The sequence below is a fragment of the Glycine soja genome, chromosome 8 (assembly GCF_004193775.1).
Source record: "Glycine soja cultivar W05 chromosome 8, ASM419377v2, whole genome shotgun sequence".
Taxonomy (NCBI): Eukaryota; Viridiplantae; Streptophyta; class Magnoliopsida; order Fabales; family Fabaceae; genus Glycine; species Glycine soja.
The window spans coordinates 7,756,882-7,771,702 of NC_041009.1; the positions used below are offsets into that span (position 1 = coordinate 7,756,882).

The window sequence follows — 14,821 nt, forward strand, 5'->3', positions numbered from 1 at the left end:
AAATAAATAAAATTTAAATAAATTTTCAGCTTAATAATGAGAAGGAACTTACATTTTGTGTTGTTCATATCTCCATTTAACAAATCATATTTTTTCCATTAAAGAAATTATTTTTTTAGTGCTAAAATAATTTCAATTAAATAAAAAATCTATACTTGTTGCGTCTGTTCTGTTTTTCCCGATCTTAAGAAGTAAATAAATACCAATTTTGTTATAAAAATAAAATTAGAAATATGAAGTGGTGGAAGAAATGATTAGACTAAAATATATCTTAAAAACGCACGTCTTGTGCTCTCTTTTTAGAGGTTTAGTAAAGTTAATAAATTATTATTACTATTATAAATTAAAAAATACCAATTGAATTAACCAACGTTGCAAATTGTATTTTATTCCCTCCTTGTAAAAAAGTACTCCAGTTTACACGAAAACTAAATTGTAAGCAAATTAAAAATGCCGTGAGTTTCAATTCTCTTTAATAATTAGAGAGATATTAATAACATAATACTATTTTTTAATACTGTGTTAGATATGAAAGAACAAAAAAAAAATCACAAAAAAATATAAAAAAACATATACTGTATTTTTTTCGCGCACTCTTATTCATTAATTAACATTTATTTTTTGATAGGACATTAATGTATTATAAAATTATAAATAAACTTTATTACAAAACTAGAAGTAAAAGTAAAAGTGTTAAACTCACCTAATGTAGTAGTAATTTTTAATAAATTTCAAAGCCTGAAAAATTCTCATGGGATTATTTATGTCACTCTTAATATTTCTCCTCCTTATCCAGCAAAAAAACAAAAAAATATCCCCCCCGACTAACGGCAACAGTACAAAAAAATTCCAAATACCCTCCTTGCAAACGAAAGACATTAAATAATAGGGTACACAGTTAGTATCGGAAATTCGGCTATAAGAATAAGAATTAAATTAAAATAATACAATAAAGTAATGAACATTCTTTTTGTAATTTTTTTATTTAATTTTAAAATTCTGGGTCCCCTCCTCTTCGTTTTCATTTCAAGTGTCATCATTACAGTGTTCATTTTCAGGCTCAGTCAGCGCCATTCACGTCAGGGTTGTGCAATAGGGTTCAGGGTGGAGATCGAGTTTTTCGCGGAGTTCTGTCTAAAGCTTGAAGCTTTAAGGGTTCTCCGGAGTCCAATTGAAACGGGTTTCTTCCCAATTTGTTGATTCCTCGTTACATTGGTTGATTTCCGAAACTCGATCTCTCCCTCTTCATTGAGGATTGATTCTTCAAATTCTCGTGAAAAAAAAAATGCTCGGTTATATTGCCTAATGCATGACCTTTTTTTTTTTGTTGTTGAAAATTTGAATGTGGGTTTGGCTTCAAAATTTGGTCTTGTGAGGAGAGGAGATTGTTGCTTGTGTTTGTAGAGTGTCTTGTTTTTGAAGATGAAGAGAACGAAAAGTGATCCTCCCAACTCGAGGAGGTTTAGATTGTCTCATTTTTTGTTTGGCATTGGGGTGTTGTACTTGTTGTTTGTGTCATGTAAGTTTCCACAGTTTTTGAGAATTGTATCAACGTTAAGTGGGGATGGGAGTGAAGATAGCTTGGAGGGGGCAGCTGTTGGGGACTCTGAAGATTCAGATTTGAGTAAGTCTTTTGTGAGTTCTGTTTATAAAGATGCATTTCACAGGAGATTGGAAGATAATAGGGACCAGGAGGGTGCCCCCTTGAGACCAAACACGGAGCCAAAGAAGGAGGAAGAGCGTCTTCCGGAATCTCCGAAGCAGATTCCACTGCGATATGGTAGGATAACTGGGAAGATAATGCGGGAATATAAGAGGACCAATGATTTGTCTGTGCTTGAGAGGATGGCGGATGAGGCGTGGATATTGGGATTGAAGGCTTGGAAGGAAGTAGATAAGGTTGATGAGAAGGGTTCGATGAAAAACTCGGTCCTTGATGGAAAGCCCGAGTCATGCCCTTCTTGGGTGTCAATGAATGGGGATGAGTTGATTAAAGGAGATAGTTTGATGTTTCTTCCCTGTGGGCTTGCAGCTGGTTCTTCAATCACTGTGGTGGGGACACCCCATCATGCTCATAAGGAGTATGTTCCCCAGCTTGCCAAGATGAAGAGAGGTGGAGGGTTGGTTTTAGTTTCACAATTCATGGTTGAATTGCAAGGGCTGAAGTCAGTGGATGGGGAGGATCCTCCGAAGATTCTTCACTTGAATCCTCGAATAAGGGGGGATTGGAGCAGACAGCCAGTAATTGAGCATAATACCTGTTACAGAATGCACTGGGGAACCTCTCAAAGATGTGATGGTCTACCGTCTGGGGATGAAGAAGAAATGCTTGGTATGATATATCATATTTCATATTCATCTTGATGTGTTGTTTAGAAAAAAAGTGTTGCAGAATTTAGTCTCCACCATTGTCATTATTGTAAAATATAAAAAGCATTTGATAGCATTGTAAAGGTGGAATAAAGAAAAGAAAAAAAAAATCATGAAAATATGCACACCTTAATTCTTGGTCATTGCATGGTCAACAGAAAGATAAGGTTTATCTTCCTGGTTGGTGTATTTGATATAAAGCTATACATCGTATTACATGTAATGGTTATTGTAGTTAGCGTTGATATCATTTACTTAGTAATAGGATCTTATGTCTTTAAAATTAGTTGTTTTATGAATATTTTTACTTTATTGTCAATATGATATTCCAGTTATTTATGGTGAAGTCTGGTGATGTCTAACATCTGTCTGTTTCTATCCTTATAATTTTTATTATTATATTTGGCAGTTGATGGATACAGACGGTGTGAGAAATGGTTGCGGAATGATATTATAGATTCTAAAGAGTCCAAGACGACATCCTGGTTTAAGCGGTTTATAGGGCGTGAGCAAAAGCCCGAAATGACCTGGCCATTTCCTTTAGTTGAGGGCAGAATGTTTGTCCTTACATTGCGTGCTGGTGTTGATGGATACCATATTAATATTGGGGGTCGCCATGTAACTTCATTTCCATATCGGACTGTAAGTTTCTTGAGATAATATAGGTGTTTCCATCTAATGCTTTTGCTAAACATCTAGATGGTGTGAAATTGGATATCTAGCTTCTTAATGACAATAATATGTTGAGATATAAGTTTTTATTTGCTTTAATTTTATTGTATTAGAGTTCAAAAAATTCTGGTGAATTCCTTTTGTATATGTTATGGGCTATAGATATAGAATTTCGGTTTACCCTCAATAATTTGTGGTAATGGTAATAACTCCTGTTCTACATGTTAAAGGGTGACTCTTATAGCTTAAAATTTGAAAATACATGGAATATATTTCCGTTTTTCTATAATCTGCTTCTGTGGTCACAGCTTTCCCCCGTCTAATCTTCAGGGGTTTACACTTGAGGATGCTACAGGATTGGCAATTAAAGGGGATGTGGATGTTCATTCAATTTATGCTACTTCTCTTCCTACTTCCCATCCTAGTTTCTCACCTCAAAGAGTACTGGAAATGTCAGAGACCTGGAAAGCCTCACCTTTACCTAAACATCCTATTAAACTTTTTATTGGAGTTCTTTCAGCTTCAAATCACTTTGCAGAACGTATGGCAGTTAGAAAGACATGGATGCAATCAGCTGCAATCAAGTCTTCAGATGTAGTAGCACGGTTCTTTGTTGCACTGGTAAGGTTTCAGATGTAGTAGCACGGTTCTCTTTGGCAATGGAACTCATTGACTTTGTTATGTGACTTAAGCATGTTATATGAGTGATAACAGACTTTTAGGAGTAACTACCACCTTGACTAAGCTATTTTGTGTTCCATGAAGCTAGCTTCATTGAATAAGATGACTACAAGTACAACTTTTATTCTTACACATAATGTTGTTGCTATAAATCAATTGCAAATGCATGAGACAAGATTGATGTTTTAGGTTAAACCATAAATCATTACATCAGTTGTGTTTGATATACAAACCATTCATCTGCTTTTTCACTCTCCTAAAAACTTATGCTTTTGGATATTTGGTTCATGGTGTGGTATAAGAGCCTTTATGACCATGTGGTCCAGAGTTCTTATTGCCTCCCTTATTCTTAATAAAAGGTAAATTTTAGCACACAGTTGGCTAAGTTTATCCATAGTCCATGCTTAAAGCCGAAAGGGATCTTGCATGAGGGAATGTGTTTAATATAAGAATTGTTCCTTGTAGTGATATTGTAAGGCTAACTTCTGTTTTTGTTCCTGTTGTAAACAACAATTAAAGAATCCAAGGGCGGAAGTAAATGCAGTGCTGAAGAAGGAGGCTGCTTACTTTGGTGATATTGTCATTTTGCCCTTTATGGACCGCTATGAGCTTGTTGTGCTTAAAACTGTGGGAATTAGTGAGTTTGGGGTGAGTTCAATTCTCCCCCACTTCGGATTCCTTAAGTTCTTTTGTTTGTGTTCTCTAGAGTAAAGAAGTTAAGGTTCATTTATGCAGATTCAGAATGTGACTGCTGCATATGTTATGAAATGTGATGATGATACATTTATTAGGGTTGATACTGTCTTGGAAGAAATTGAGAAGGTACCCCAGGGAAAATCCCTTTATATGGGCAATCTCAATCTTCGGCATCGGCCTCTGAGGAATGGCAAATGGGCAGTCACTTATGAGGTATGATAGTTACTACATACATGAATTGTGTATCCTCTATTTCTTTTGTTTGTTAATTTTAACAATCAATTGGCAGCTCTCCTTCGAGCTTAAATATAGTATGTAGAGATTAGGCTTTTAATTCCCTTCATATCCTATTACACCCCCTAACACATGTTAGTGAAGTCTGTTTGGCCTTACATAGGGTCTTGAAAACATGGGAGAACAGAAACCTCTAGACCAACTGCTTTGCTGCCATGACCACTTGTGTGGGTGATGTTTGTTTGCCCAAATTGGGTCCTAAAGGGTGGGCTAAAAACCCAAGATTTAGCAATGCCATTACTTCTAGTTAGTAAGCATAGGAATGTAAATATGATTTTAGTTGTTTTATATATTACTGTAATGTGCCAGTGCATTGGTGCCACACTTTTGCTAGTTTTGGTTGACACTTTGTAGTAGGATGCAGTAGTGTTTCATAATTATATTTCTGTTTTGTAATTGGATTTTTGTCCTTGGTTATTGTGGTTGTTTAAAATATATTTGGTGGCAAGTACAGAGAATGCATAGAATGTTATAAATTGTTCTTGTTCCATTCTCTGAGGTGTTGTGCATTGTTGTTGCAGGAATGGCCAGAAGAAGTATATCCTCCTTATGCAAATGGGCCTGCATATGTAATTTCTAGTGATATTGTTACTTTCATCCGATCTCAACACAAGGATAGGAAACTAAGGGTTAGTTATAGTTAACCTTTAAATTTTTATCTGTATTTTTACCTTTTGCAGTCCCCCCTTCCCTTTCCAAGTTGCCACACCAATCAAAATCATAGGTGACTGAAATATATTTTTATGGCAGCTGTTTAAAATGGAGGATGTAAGCATGGGAATGTGGGTTGAGCGATATAACAATACCATTGCAGCAGTCCAGTACTCCCACAATTGGAAGTTTTGTCAGTATGGATGCATGGAGGGCTACTTCACTGCACATTACCAATCACCAAGGCAGATGATCTGTCTTTGGGACAAATTGTCAAGAGGTCGAGCTCGTTGCTGCAACTTCAGATGACCACACGAACAACTTTGCTTCTTGGACGTGTCACTGTATCTCTGTATTCTTTATACCCTTGTGCTGATCCTAAGTCCACCTAGGTTAATATCTGGAGAAAACTACAATGACAACAAAAGGTGCCACAAATTCAATTTGCAAGCAATAGAATTTTGTACCAATGTTTCCAAAAGAGAGGGAAAAAAAGAACTGAGATGATCAGATGAAGCATCGTACAGTACTATATGGTTGGGCTGGGGGAGGGGGAAAAGGTGAAAACACAGTAGTTTTAGACCACTTCCATTTGATACTTGTGCATACTTCTTCTGGCCGAGAGTTAAATTCTGTGGGTATTTCCTTGCTTCATATCTTAGTGTCTACTGTCCCTCCCAGGATCTCTAAGGTCATTTACTTAGGTGGTGGCGCAGTTGAACAGTTTGACTGCTCTTACTGTCCATCCAAATTGACAACTGCAATATACATTTTTTATTAGTAAAAGTTTAGGGGAGGGGAGGGGAGTGCCTTATTTCATGGCTAAGGTATGCTTTATTTAGGGCTTATGGCAATGAAAGTATAGTAGTAGAAATTGTACCTAATATCATGTTATTTTAAAAACTCAATCTTACTGAGTTATTAGTTAGCACTGTTCTTTACAGTTGTGTATTAGGGTTTAATTTTAAATAATGCTTATGTATTTTTTTAATATCACTTATTTGTTCTTACTGTTTTGACTTAATTATTTCTTTGGTTTCTTTTATTTAGACCCAGTGAAATTTGATTCTCTAAGTTTTTTTAGCATTAAGTTCCTTTATTTTTAAAATTAAACAAATTTGGTCATTCTGGAAGTTTTCTTTTATCCAAAACTCTTAAATTCTTAATCTCTATTCAAATATATGGGATTTTTTTTTATGTTTAGAGGTTAGAAATTTAGTGGAAATTTGATAAAAGTTGAAGGATTTTATAAGATGTGACATTAGGATTTGAAAGAGGAGATTTTGATGTTCTCTTTTTTAGGTGTAAGATTTTGTAGAAAATTACAATTTGAGAATTTTAAGTAGATTAAAATTATTAATTTTTAAGTATAGATAAATTTAATTAGTTTGAAAACAATATGGAGGATTAAAATCAGTTTAAATTAAGGGCCTAAAAATAGAATTGAGCCTAACTGTATCTTAAAGTTATGCTAACAAATGAGTGGATAATACCATCAAAAATAAATAAATTAATGTTAGATCTGAATTAAATTTCGTGTATTGCAGCAATATAAATAATTTCATATAAAGTCCCAGATGGAAAAGACACATTATTAAATTTAATTAACATATTATATTTCAATGATAAAGTTTCTTTAAGTTTAAGTATACAAAGGGAGAAAAAAAAGTCATTACTAAAATGTAATATGAACATCACTAAAAAAACAAACAGTAATGTGAACACACTCCACCCTTGCGTATGTACTATGTAGAATGGGATCAAAATTAGCTTCGTTTTGGCACTCTAGACAAGACGAGTCTCTACTTGCCCAACTTCACAATTCTTTCTTCAATACTAAATTCAGTTGACCTTTACACACGCCAGATACCGGCGAATTAATTTGACCCAAACTCTTAACATTTTTTTTTTATCTGCAAACTCTTACATTTGTGGTCAAGTCAAGGGAAACTTTTTAAATTAGGATAAGGTTAGTACTTCCCAGTTCCCATCCTCACCACTTCTAAAATAAATGTAATAAAAGGGGACTAATAAAATAAAGACTTAAATAAAATATATTTTTAGTCCTTTTAATTTAATTTGAGAACAATTTTTTTTAGTTTCTAAAAAAATCTTTTAGGCCTCTAAATTTAAAAATCATTTTAGTCCTTTTGTGTTAACTCGGTTACAAAAGCTGCCTATCTGGCAAACCGTGAATTTTCATTTATTTAAATCAAATAATATAATTTTTAGTCACACAATTAAGCAAAAAGAAAATAAACATAAACACCATGGCAACAAAAAATTAAACAGAGTATTCAAAGTTCCACATGGGGGAAAGGGGAATGAACCAACTCTTGATAATGGGGTTGGAATGAGGGACGTGAGAGTAGGAGTGCGTTATTTTGTTTTGAGTTTGTGTAGAGGAGGGTGAGGATTTGGGGATGTGGGATTGAATTTGGGGGTCTATGCTTCCGTTGAATCAAGATCTGCTTCTTTCGACGAAGATGGTCATGGTATGTTATGCTGCACCAATCATTTTTTTTGTTACATATTCTAGCGGTTTTTCAGCCGCCAGAAATCGTATTATTTGATTTATATTAAACAAAATTTTAACTTTTTAAGTAGGAAGATTTTAACACAAAAGCAATAAAATCAGATTTTCGAAGATTTGGAGGATTAAAATCTGCACAATTTATTTTAAAGGACTAAAAAATAATTATCCTAAAAGATTAAAAATATATTTAAATCTAAAATAAATAAAGTTGATTACGGGATTAATGATATTTTTAATAAAAAATTATATAAATTATAACTTTTATTTACAATTCTATTTTTTTAAGACTTTAGACGTCGTAAATGTCATGTATTGTTATTATTATACTGCTAATGTCGTAAAATCATGTACAACTTCTAAAATTTATTTATTTTTATTAATATAATATAAAGTCGTCACAAGATTCACAACTTCTAAATTTTATTATTGTATCGATCCTTGAAACTATAACTTTGTCTCACCCTCAACGACTTTTAATCCCTTTAAAGCTAAATCAACTGCAAATATGCAAACAAATAAAATTATTTGAGCAAATTATATTATTCCCACAAGAACCATGGAAATTTGTTTAGATGGCAAATAGGACATTCAACAAAATTAGAGGACTTTCTGGGACACACATCACTAAAAAGTAAAAACAATGGAAATTGAGATGAATTTCATGCTTATGCATTTATGTCATAAGCATTAGACAGCAGCAATAAGATTAACCAGCTAATTATTTTATTAAGGAAATTTGCAAAAAAGCTGAATAAAGGATAGCATGTTTAGCAACACTAACAGCAAAAAAGCCAGTGATGTTTTCCCCTTGGACTTCTGTGTTCTTTTACGATTAGGAAATTCTGTGTTTTGCAATGTCAGTAGACATACAGTAGTATGGTATCATAAAGACTTTTATAAGATATTATAGCAAATAGATTAAAAGTCATACATAACTTTACAACTTTGGTAAAATTAATTATAAGTCGTACAAGGTGCTTACGATTTCAAGGAATACTTAAAAAGAAAAAAACACTAAAGTGGCAGACGATAATTATAGTTTTTTTTTTTTTTTTTGCAATTTGTGATTAAAAAATAAAATATAAAATGTAAAAGTCAAGCCATTAATCTTATCATGGACTTCATTTATTTTATCATTTTCCTTCCATCACGCTTATCTTATATTTTTTTTATGACTTACTATAAATTAATAAGGTCATGAACTAGTCCCTAATACTTGTACTGCAAAATATAAGTTAAAATATTCTTTCCAATAATATTAAAATAAAACTTGGTCTAATTCAAAAAAGAAAAATAAAAAAAATCAAGTTAAATCTATTCAATTACCAATAATATTAATTGTATAAAAAATTGATTTAATATCCTTAAAATGACTTACTACAGTAATGCTATATATATTTTTAAAGCTCATGACGAGATGACAGTTTGGTTAAAAATTAGAAGTAAAATATTTGTGTTATTTAAATAAAACAAAATGGTGTTGCCGTGTGTGTTTAATTAATCCACATGTGTTTGGTGTAGTGTGAAAGAGGTTTAAAATATTGAACAAGTGATTTAGTCATAAGGTGATGTTACATATTGTCATAAAGGATTGCCAGTGTTGTAAAAATTGGATGTGGATCGGTTTGATTGGAAATTGGTAATATAACTAGTCCGAAGTAGTTGTTAGGCCAGAAATATTACAGAAATCTCATGAAAAAAGTATAATCAAATACATGTATAATTTTGAAACAGTCACATAAATTATTTAATTAGCTAGAGTAAAAGTAAGAAACCAACTTTGAAAATAAATAAATAAAAAGAAAAGACCAAGTATACTATACTCCATTAATTTAAAGACTTCTTGTATTTACAAGTCAGCCTTATAATTTGTTTTTGTCTACGACCCCGCGTTGCATGTGCTTTCACTACCTAACCTCCCACCATATATAATCTTATACTTCTTCTAATTAATAATCTTCAATTTTTTCAACCACCAAACTCTCTCTTCTTTGTCTCTAAATATTCAAGCTTCTATTCTTGTTGATCTGCTTGGCGCACACACATTGTTTACCCCTGATGGCACTTTCCACGGTGAGACATAACCACTTTCTGGCCACCCGCGAACCCGGTTTGAACCGGTTCAACATGGTTCGAGCCCAACACCATCATGTGCTTCTTGATCACCCCAAAACCAAGACCCCCAATAGAGCTACACGTTTAGCTGAATCCCTTTCACATGTCCTTCACCTTCACATTGACCCCACTTCACACAAAAACTTGGACTTGCTAAGTGTTCATGAAGAGAAGCACTCAACTCCAACCATGTCTCCAAGAGAGAACATATCACAAAAATGGCGTGAAATTCAAGGGTATCACAATTGGGAGGACATTTTAGACCCTCTTCAGCCGTGGTTACGTAGAGAAATTGTCAAGTATGGAGAATTTGCACAAGCAACCTACGATGCCTTTGACTATGATTCTTTCTCGGAATATTGTGGAAGTTGTCGTTACAACCAAAACAAGTTATTTGAGAAATTGGGTCTCACTAGAAACAGTTACACCGTGACTAGGTACATATATGCCATGTCACACATAGAGCTACCACGTTGGCTCGAGAGGTCACATGTTGCTGACACGTGGAGCAAAGACTCTAATTGGATCGGTTTTGTGGCGGTTAGTGACGATGACGAGACACGTAGGATTGGGAGGAGGGACATTGTGGTGGCGTGGCGTGGCACCGTGGCACCGTGTGAGTGGTACGAGGATTTTCAAAGGAAGTTGGACCCAATTGGGCATGGGGATGCCAAAGTTGAACATGGATTTCTTAGCATTTATAAATCCAAGAGTGAGACTACAAGGTACAACAAATCAAGTGCCTCAGATCAAGTCATGAAGGAAGTGACAAAATTGGTGAATTTTTATAAGGGAAAAAAAGGTGAGGAAGTTAGCCTTACAATCACAGGGCATAGCCTAGGAGGTGCTTTGGCATTGATTAATGCTTACGAGGTAGCAACTACTTTTCTTGACCTTCCAGTAAGTGTGATTTCTTTTGGGGCACCAAGAGTTGGAAACATTGCCTTCAAAGATGAATTGCATCAAATGGGGGTGAAATTGTTGCGTGTGGTGGTGAAACAAGATTGGGTACCAAAAATGCCTGGGCTTTTGTTCAATGAGAAGCTAAAAATGTTTGATGAGATTACGGGGTTGGAATGGGTTTACACACACGTTGGGGCTGAATTGGCGCTTGATGTTCATTCATCTCCTTATCTTAAAGGTGGAATGAACTTGTCAGGGTTTCATAGCTTGGAGACTTACCTTCATCTTATTGATGGGTACTTGAGTCATGAGACACCGTTTAGGTCAGAAGCTAGGAGGGATATTGCACTAGTTAACAAGTCATGTGATATGTTAGTTGATGAGCTTAGAATCCCACATTGTTGGTACCAATTGGCCAACAAAGGATTGGTTTGTAATGCTCATGGAAGATGGGTTAAGCCCAAAAGAGACAATGATGATATTCCTTCACATGCTAGCGAAGTATTCAATGCTGGTCTTGGAGTTGTAATGTGAGCATATTGGATGAGTTTGGTCTCCCCTTAAAGATAAAAATGCAAATTTAGGCTAGAATTATACGAGAAAGTCTGTACTGAGAATTTTTTTCAAGCCCAAATTTTAAGGGATGCCAAACTGACTTGGTATAATGTAAACCTACATGTTGTGCATATATAATTAAATTCTCTCCATTAGCTAATTTGTATTTCAATTTTGTGGGTGTGTAATGTGGTTGAATACTGATGCATGTGCTTTAATAATGTTAATCACAAAATATACCATTTGCTTGGATTTCTAGTTTACTTATGATTCGGTGCGAGAAGAAGGCTGATTGTGGTGAACACATTGATCAAATCAGAGGCTTGCCAGAGAATGTAATTGATAGCATCCTACAATGCCTGCCTGTCATAGACCCGCGGCTTGAATTTGAAAATTACATTTTTGAGAAGTGTAAGCATCTTGAAGCACAAGATTAATGTATTAATGTATCCGCTCCTTTTCTCGAATACCTAAAAATAGAAGGTGATGGGGTTATCAAGTCAATTTGTTTGAAGGAAGCACAAGATTTGACTTTTATCCGACTCTTTGCCGATGGTCCTGGGAATAACATTGAGAGAGATTGGGTATCTGATCTGTTGAAAGACAAATGCATTACTTTCTATACATAGAGATTGGGTATCATATCTTTTCACATTACTTTCTACCTTGCTTGGTCACCCTATTTTATTGCCTTAAATTACCACAAGGTTGCATTTTGGTTCATGAACCGACATTCTTAATTTGGTGCCTTGCCTTATACTAGAAAACTCTGTATTTCGAGATGGATGTGTTCAATTATATCTCACCTTTGCATTGTTTCTATGCATAGATTTTGTCTGCAAATGCAGCTTAAAGCTATAAAATATCTGGAATTGGACGCTGTGAATTTCAATGAAGCAAGAGAACATTTGTTTATTATTTCTTTACTTCAAAGTTCTTCTAACCTAGAGAAACTTGTTATAAAGGTGACATATAAGGCCTGTGCTTCCTAGTTTGTTTTTGTAATTGTCATATTTTATTTAGTTTTCTTTGTTTGTTTCATAGTACAATAGCACGGAAGTGGAGCTACAACAGATTTCGAAGGATTTTGACTAAAGTAACTGTTACTTTAATCAGATTCAAGATGTGAACATCACAGTTCAAACTTCCTATAAGCCTGCACTTGGTTTGATACGGTTTGTGCTTGCAAGATCGCCGGCATTGAAGATTCTTACTTTCACGGTTGATCCTGGTCTAAATCAATCAGATGCATCTGTATTGTTAAGTATTTCGTGTGATTTGTTGCAGATGGATTGAGCCTCACCCACAGCACAAATTAAATTCCTTTATTACGACCTTGGTAAATAGTGTTGTATTTGATTTTGGCCCTCAACGCCCCAACTCCTTTTTGATGTTTGGTTATGCTCCAATTTCTTTTTTTTTTTTTTTTATAGGTGTTCCAATCTCTTTAAACAATAGGTTTTTCAGAACTTGCGACACTATGGAAAAAATTAAATAAGGTTAAATATATTTTTAACGGAATTTTATTTTTATTGTTGAAATTAGGTAGTTTGCTAAGTTAAAAATTTTAAAATATAATTTTTGGAGGGTTTTTAAAATTATCACTATTACTTTCAAAATTAAAATTAGAGTTTTCAGCAGAAAAATCGGCATAATCAATTAAAATAATAATAATATTATTATTATGATTCATTTTTTTAATAATCATGATATTGATACCAAAATATTATTTCATTTATTCTTTTTTTCTCTAACCTTCGTCAAAGTCACGTAAACAAAATATTACAAAAAAAAGGAGAATAAAAAAATAACTCATGTGAAAAGCATACACACCAAATATGAAGTGAACAATAACAAAAAATCAACCAAAGTTAAGAGTGATCTTGGCTAACTATACAACCATTGGATCTATGAAAGATTAATTAACAACTCTCAAAGTGATAACAAGAATCAAAGGATTGACATTTTGTAGAGTTTCAAGCCAAAAAGATAAAGTGCATACATATTAGAAATTTGATTTTTTATATCTAAGGTTTAGATGACTTAAATGCAAAATAAAAGATTATATTTTACTAGATGAATTTTAATTGAATGGATGCATTCAAAGTTATTTTTGTTTCAACTTTCAAGAGAACTTTTTTATTATAGTTGATGACAATCTTCACTATAAAAAGATAAGAAAATTAGTGGAGAAACACAACACAGAGAATGTGCGATAAGAAAAATTGTAAACCAAAGTCACTTTGTTGAAAAAAAGTGTCTTTGTATGAGAGTGTTATTATTTTTTGTAACCATTGAGTGATGTATTCGGATTTGTAGAACGATACACTATTTGGGGTGAGTTACAATCTTGTAATCATTCTTGTGATAGTGAAAATATGTTTGAGACGATTCCGTGGACGTAAGTAAGAGGTACCGAATCACGTTAAATTCTTATGTTTGTTATTATTTTTCTTACGGTGTAATTTTTGTGTGTGTTCTCATGATCCTTAATAGGTGTGGATAATTTTGTTTGTGAGAGCGTTGATTATCTAGTACATTTAAGATGCAATAAATTTAAAAAGTTGCATGACAAAATACATAAACGTCATAGGTTGGTTGACAAAAAGAATGCTAGTAGTGATATTCATTTCTAACATCCTGCTTGATTGATTGAAATTTGTTGAAATTATAATCTTCTTAAAGATGAAAGTACAATTGAACCTTCTTTTATCCTACAACAAAAATATATATTAAATTTAATGTAAAATTCAAAAAAGCTAAAATACACTTTTTTTGTCCTTGGTCAGAAATCATGGATGTTTTCCAACCCAGAGATGAATACAGCAAAGTCTTACATCATTGCAATAACTAAAATAGACTTAATTATTTATCTTTTTTTTAATTCAATTTGTTCCTCTATCTTGTAAATTTAGAACATATTTTTGAATCTTTTTTCCTTATTAGACGTAAAACTAACTTGTCCATTCATGTATATAAAAAATAAGTTTCACAAATAATTAACAAAGAATTTGATATTATTTTTTTAATTTTTTTTATTGTTTGTTGAATTCACTCAAGTAATTTTTTTTATCATATTTATAACCTTTTAGTTCAAACATTACATGAATGTAATATGTCTTCACTAAGTCAAAAAAGAATTTAAATTCATTCCAAAATAGTTAGGACCTTAGAAATTTTGATAGAATATCCTTAATTATATTCACTAGACATGTGTAAAAGTTTATATTAAAATGAATCACTTTGTAAATTTGATAAATAAAAATGAAATCTTTTAAAAAAATTAAAATACCAAAATAAAATAATTTAAAAACATATGATCAAAATAAAATCATTTAAAATGATGTG

At 33.1% G+C, this 14,821-nt stretch overlaps 2 protein-coding genes across 2 annotated transcripts; both read left to right on the plus strand.

The window, feature by feature from the left end:
- Nucleotides 1-990: 990 nt before the first annotated feature.
- On the plus strand, nucleotides 991-6,388 carry LOC114421590 (hydroxyproline O-galactosyltransferase GALT2-like). The gene is made up of 7 exons (XM_028387600.1): nucleotides 991-2,332; nucleotides 2,780-3,012; nucleotides 3,373-3,663; nucleotides 4,243-4,371; nucleotides 4,459-4,632; nucleotides 5,235-5,342; nucleotides 5,464-6,388. The coding sequence occupies exons 1-7, from the start codon at nucleotides 1,423-1,425 to the stop codon at nucleotides 5,671-5,673; spliced, it is 2,055 nt and encodes a 684-aa protein (XP_028243401.1). The 5' UTR covers nucleotides 991-1,422; the 3' UTR covers nucleotides 5,674-6,388.
- A 3,478-nt stretch (nucleotides 6,389-9,866) lies between these two features.
- On the plus strand, nucleotides 9,867-11,645 carry LOC114423156 (phospholipase A1-Igamma1, chloroplastic). Its single transcript, XM_028389786.1, has one exon. It carries the CDS (start codon nucleotides 9,959-9,961, stop codon nucleotides 11,450-11,452), a length of 1,494 nt encoding a protein of 497 aa, XP_028245587.1. The 5' UTR covers nucleotides 9,867-9,958; the 3' UTR covers nucleotides 11,453-11,645.
- Nucleotides 11,646-14,821: the final 3,176 nt, after the last annotated feature.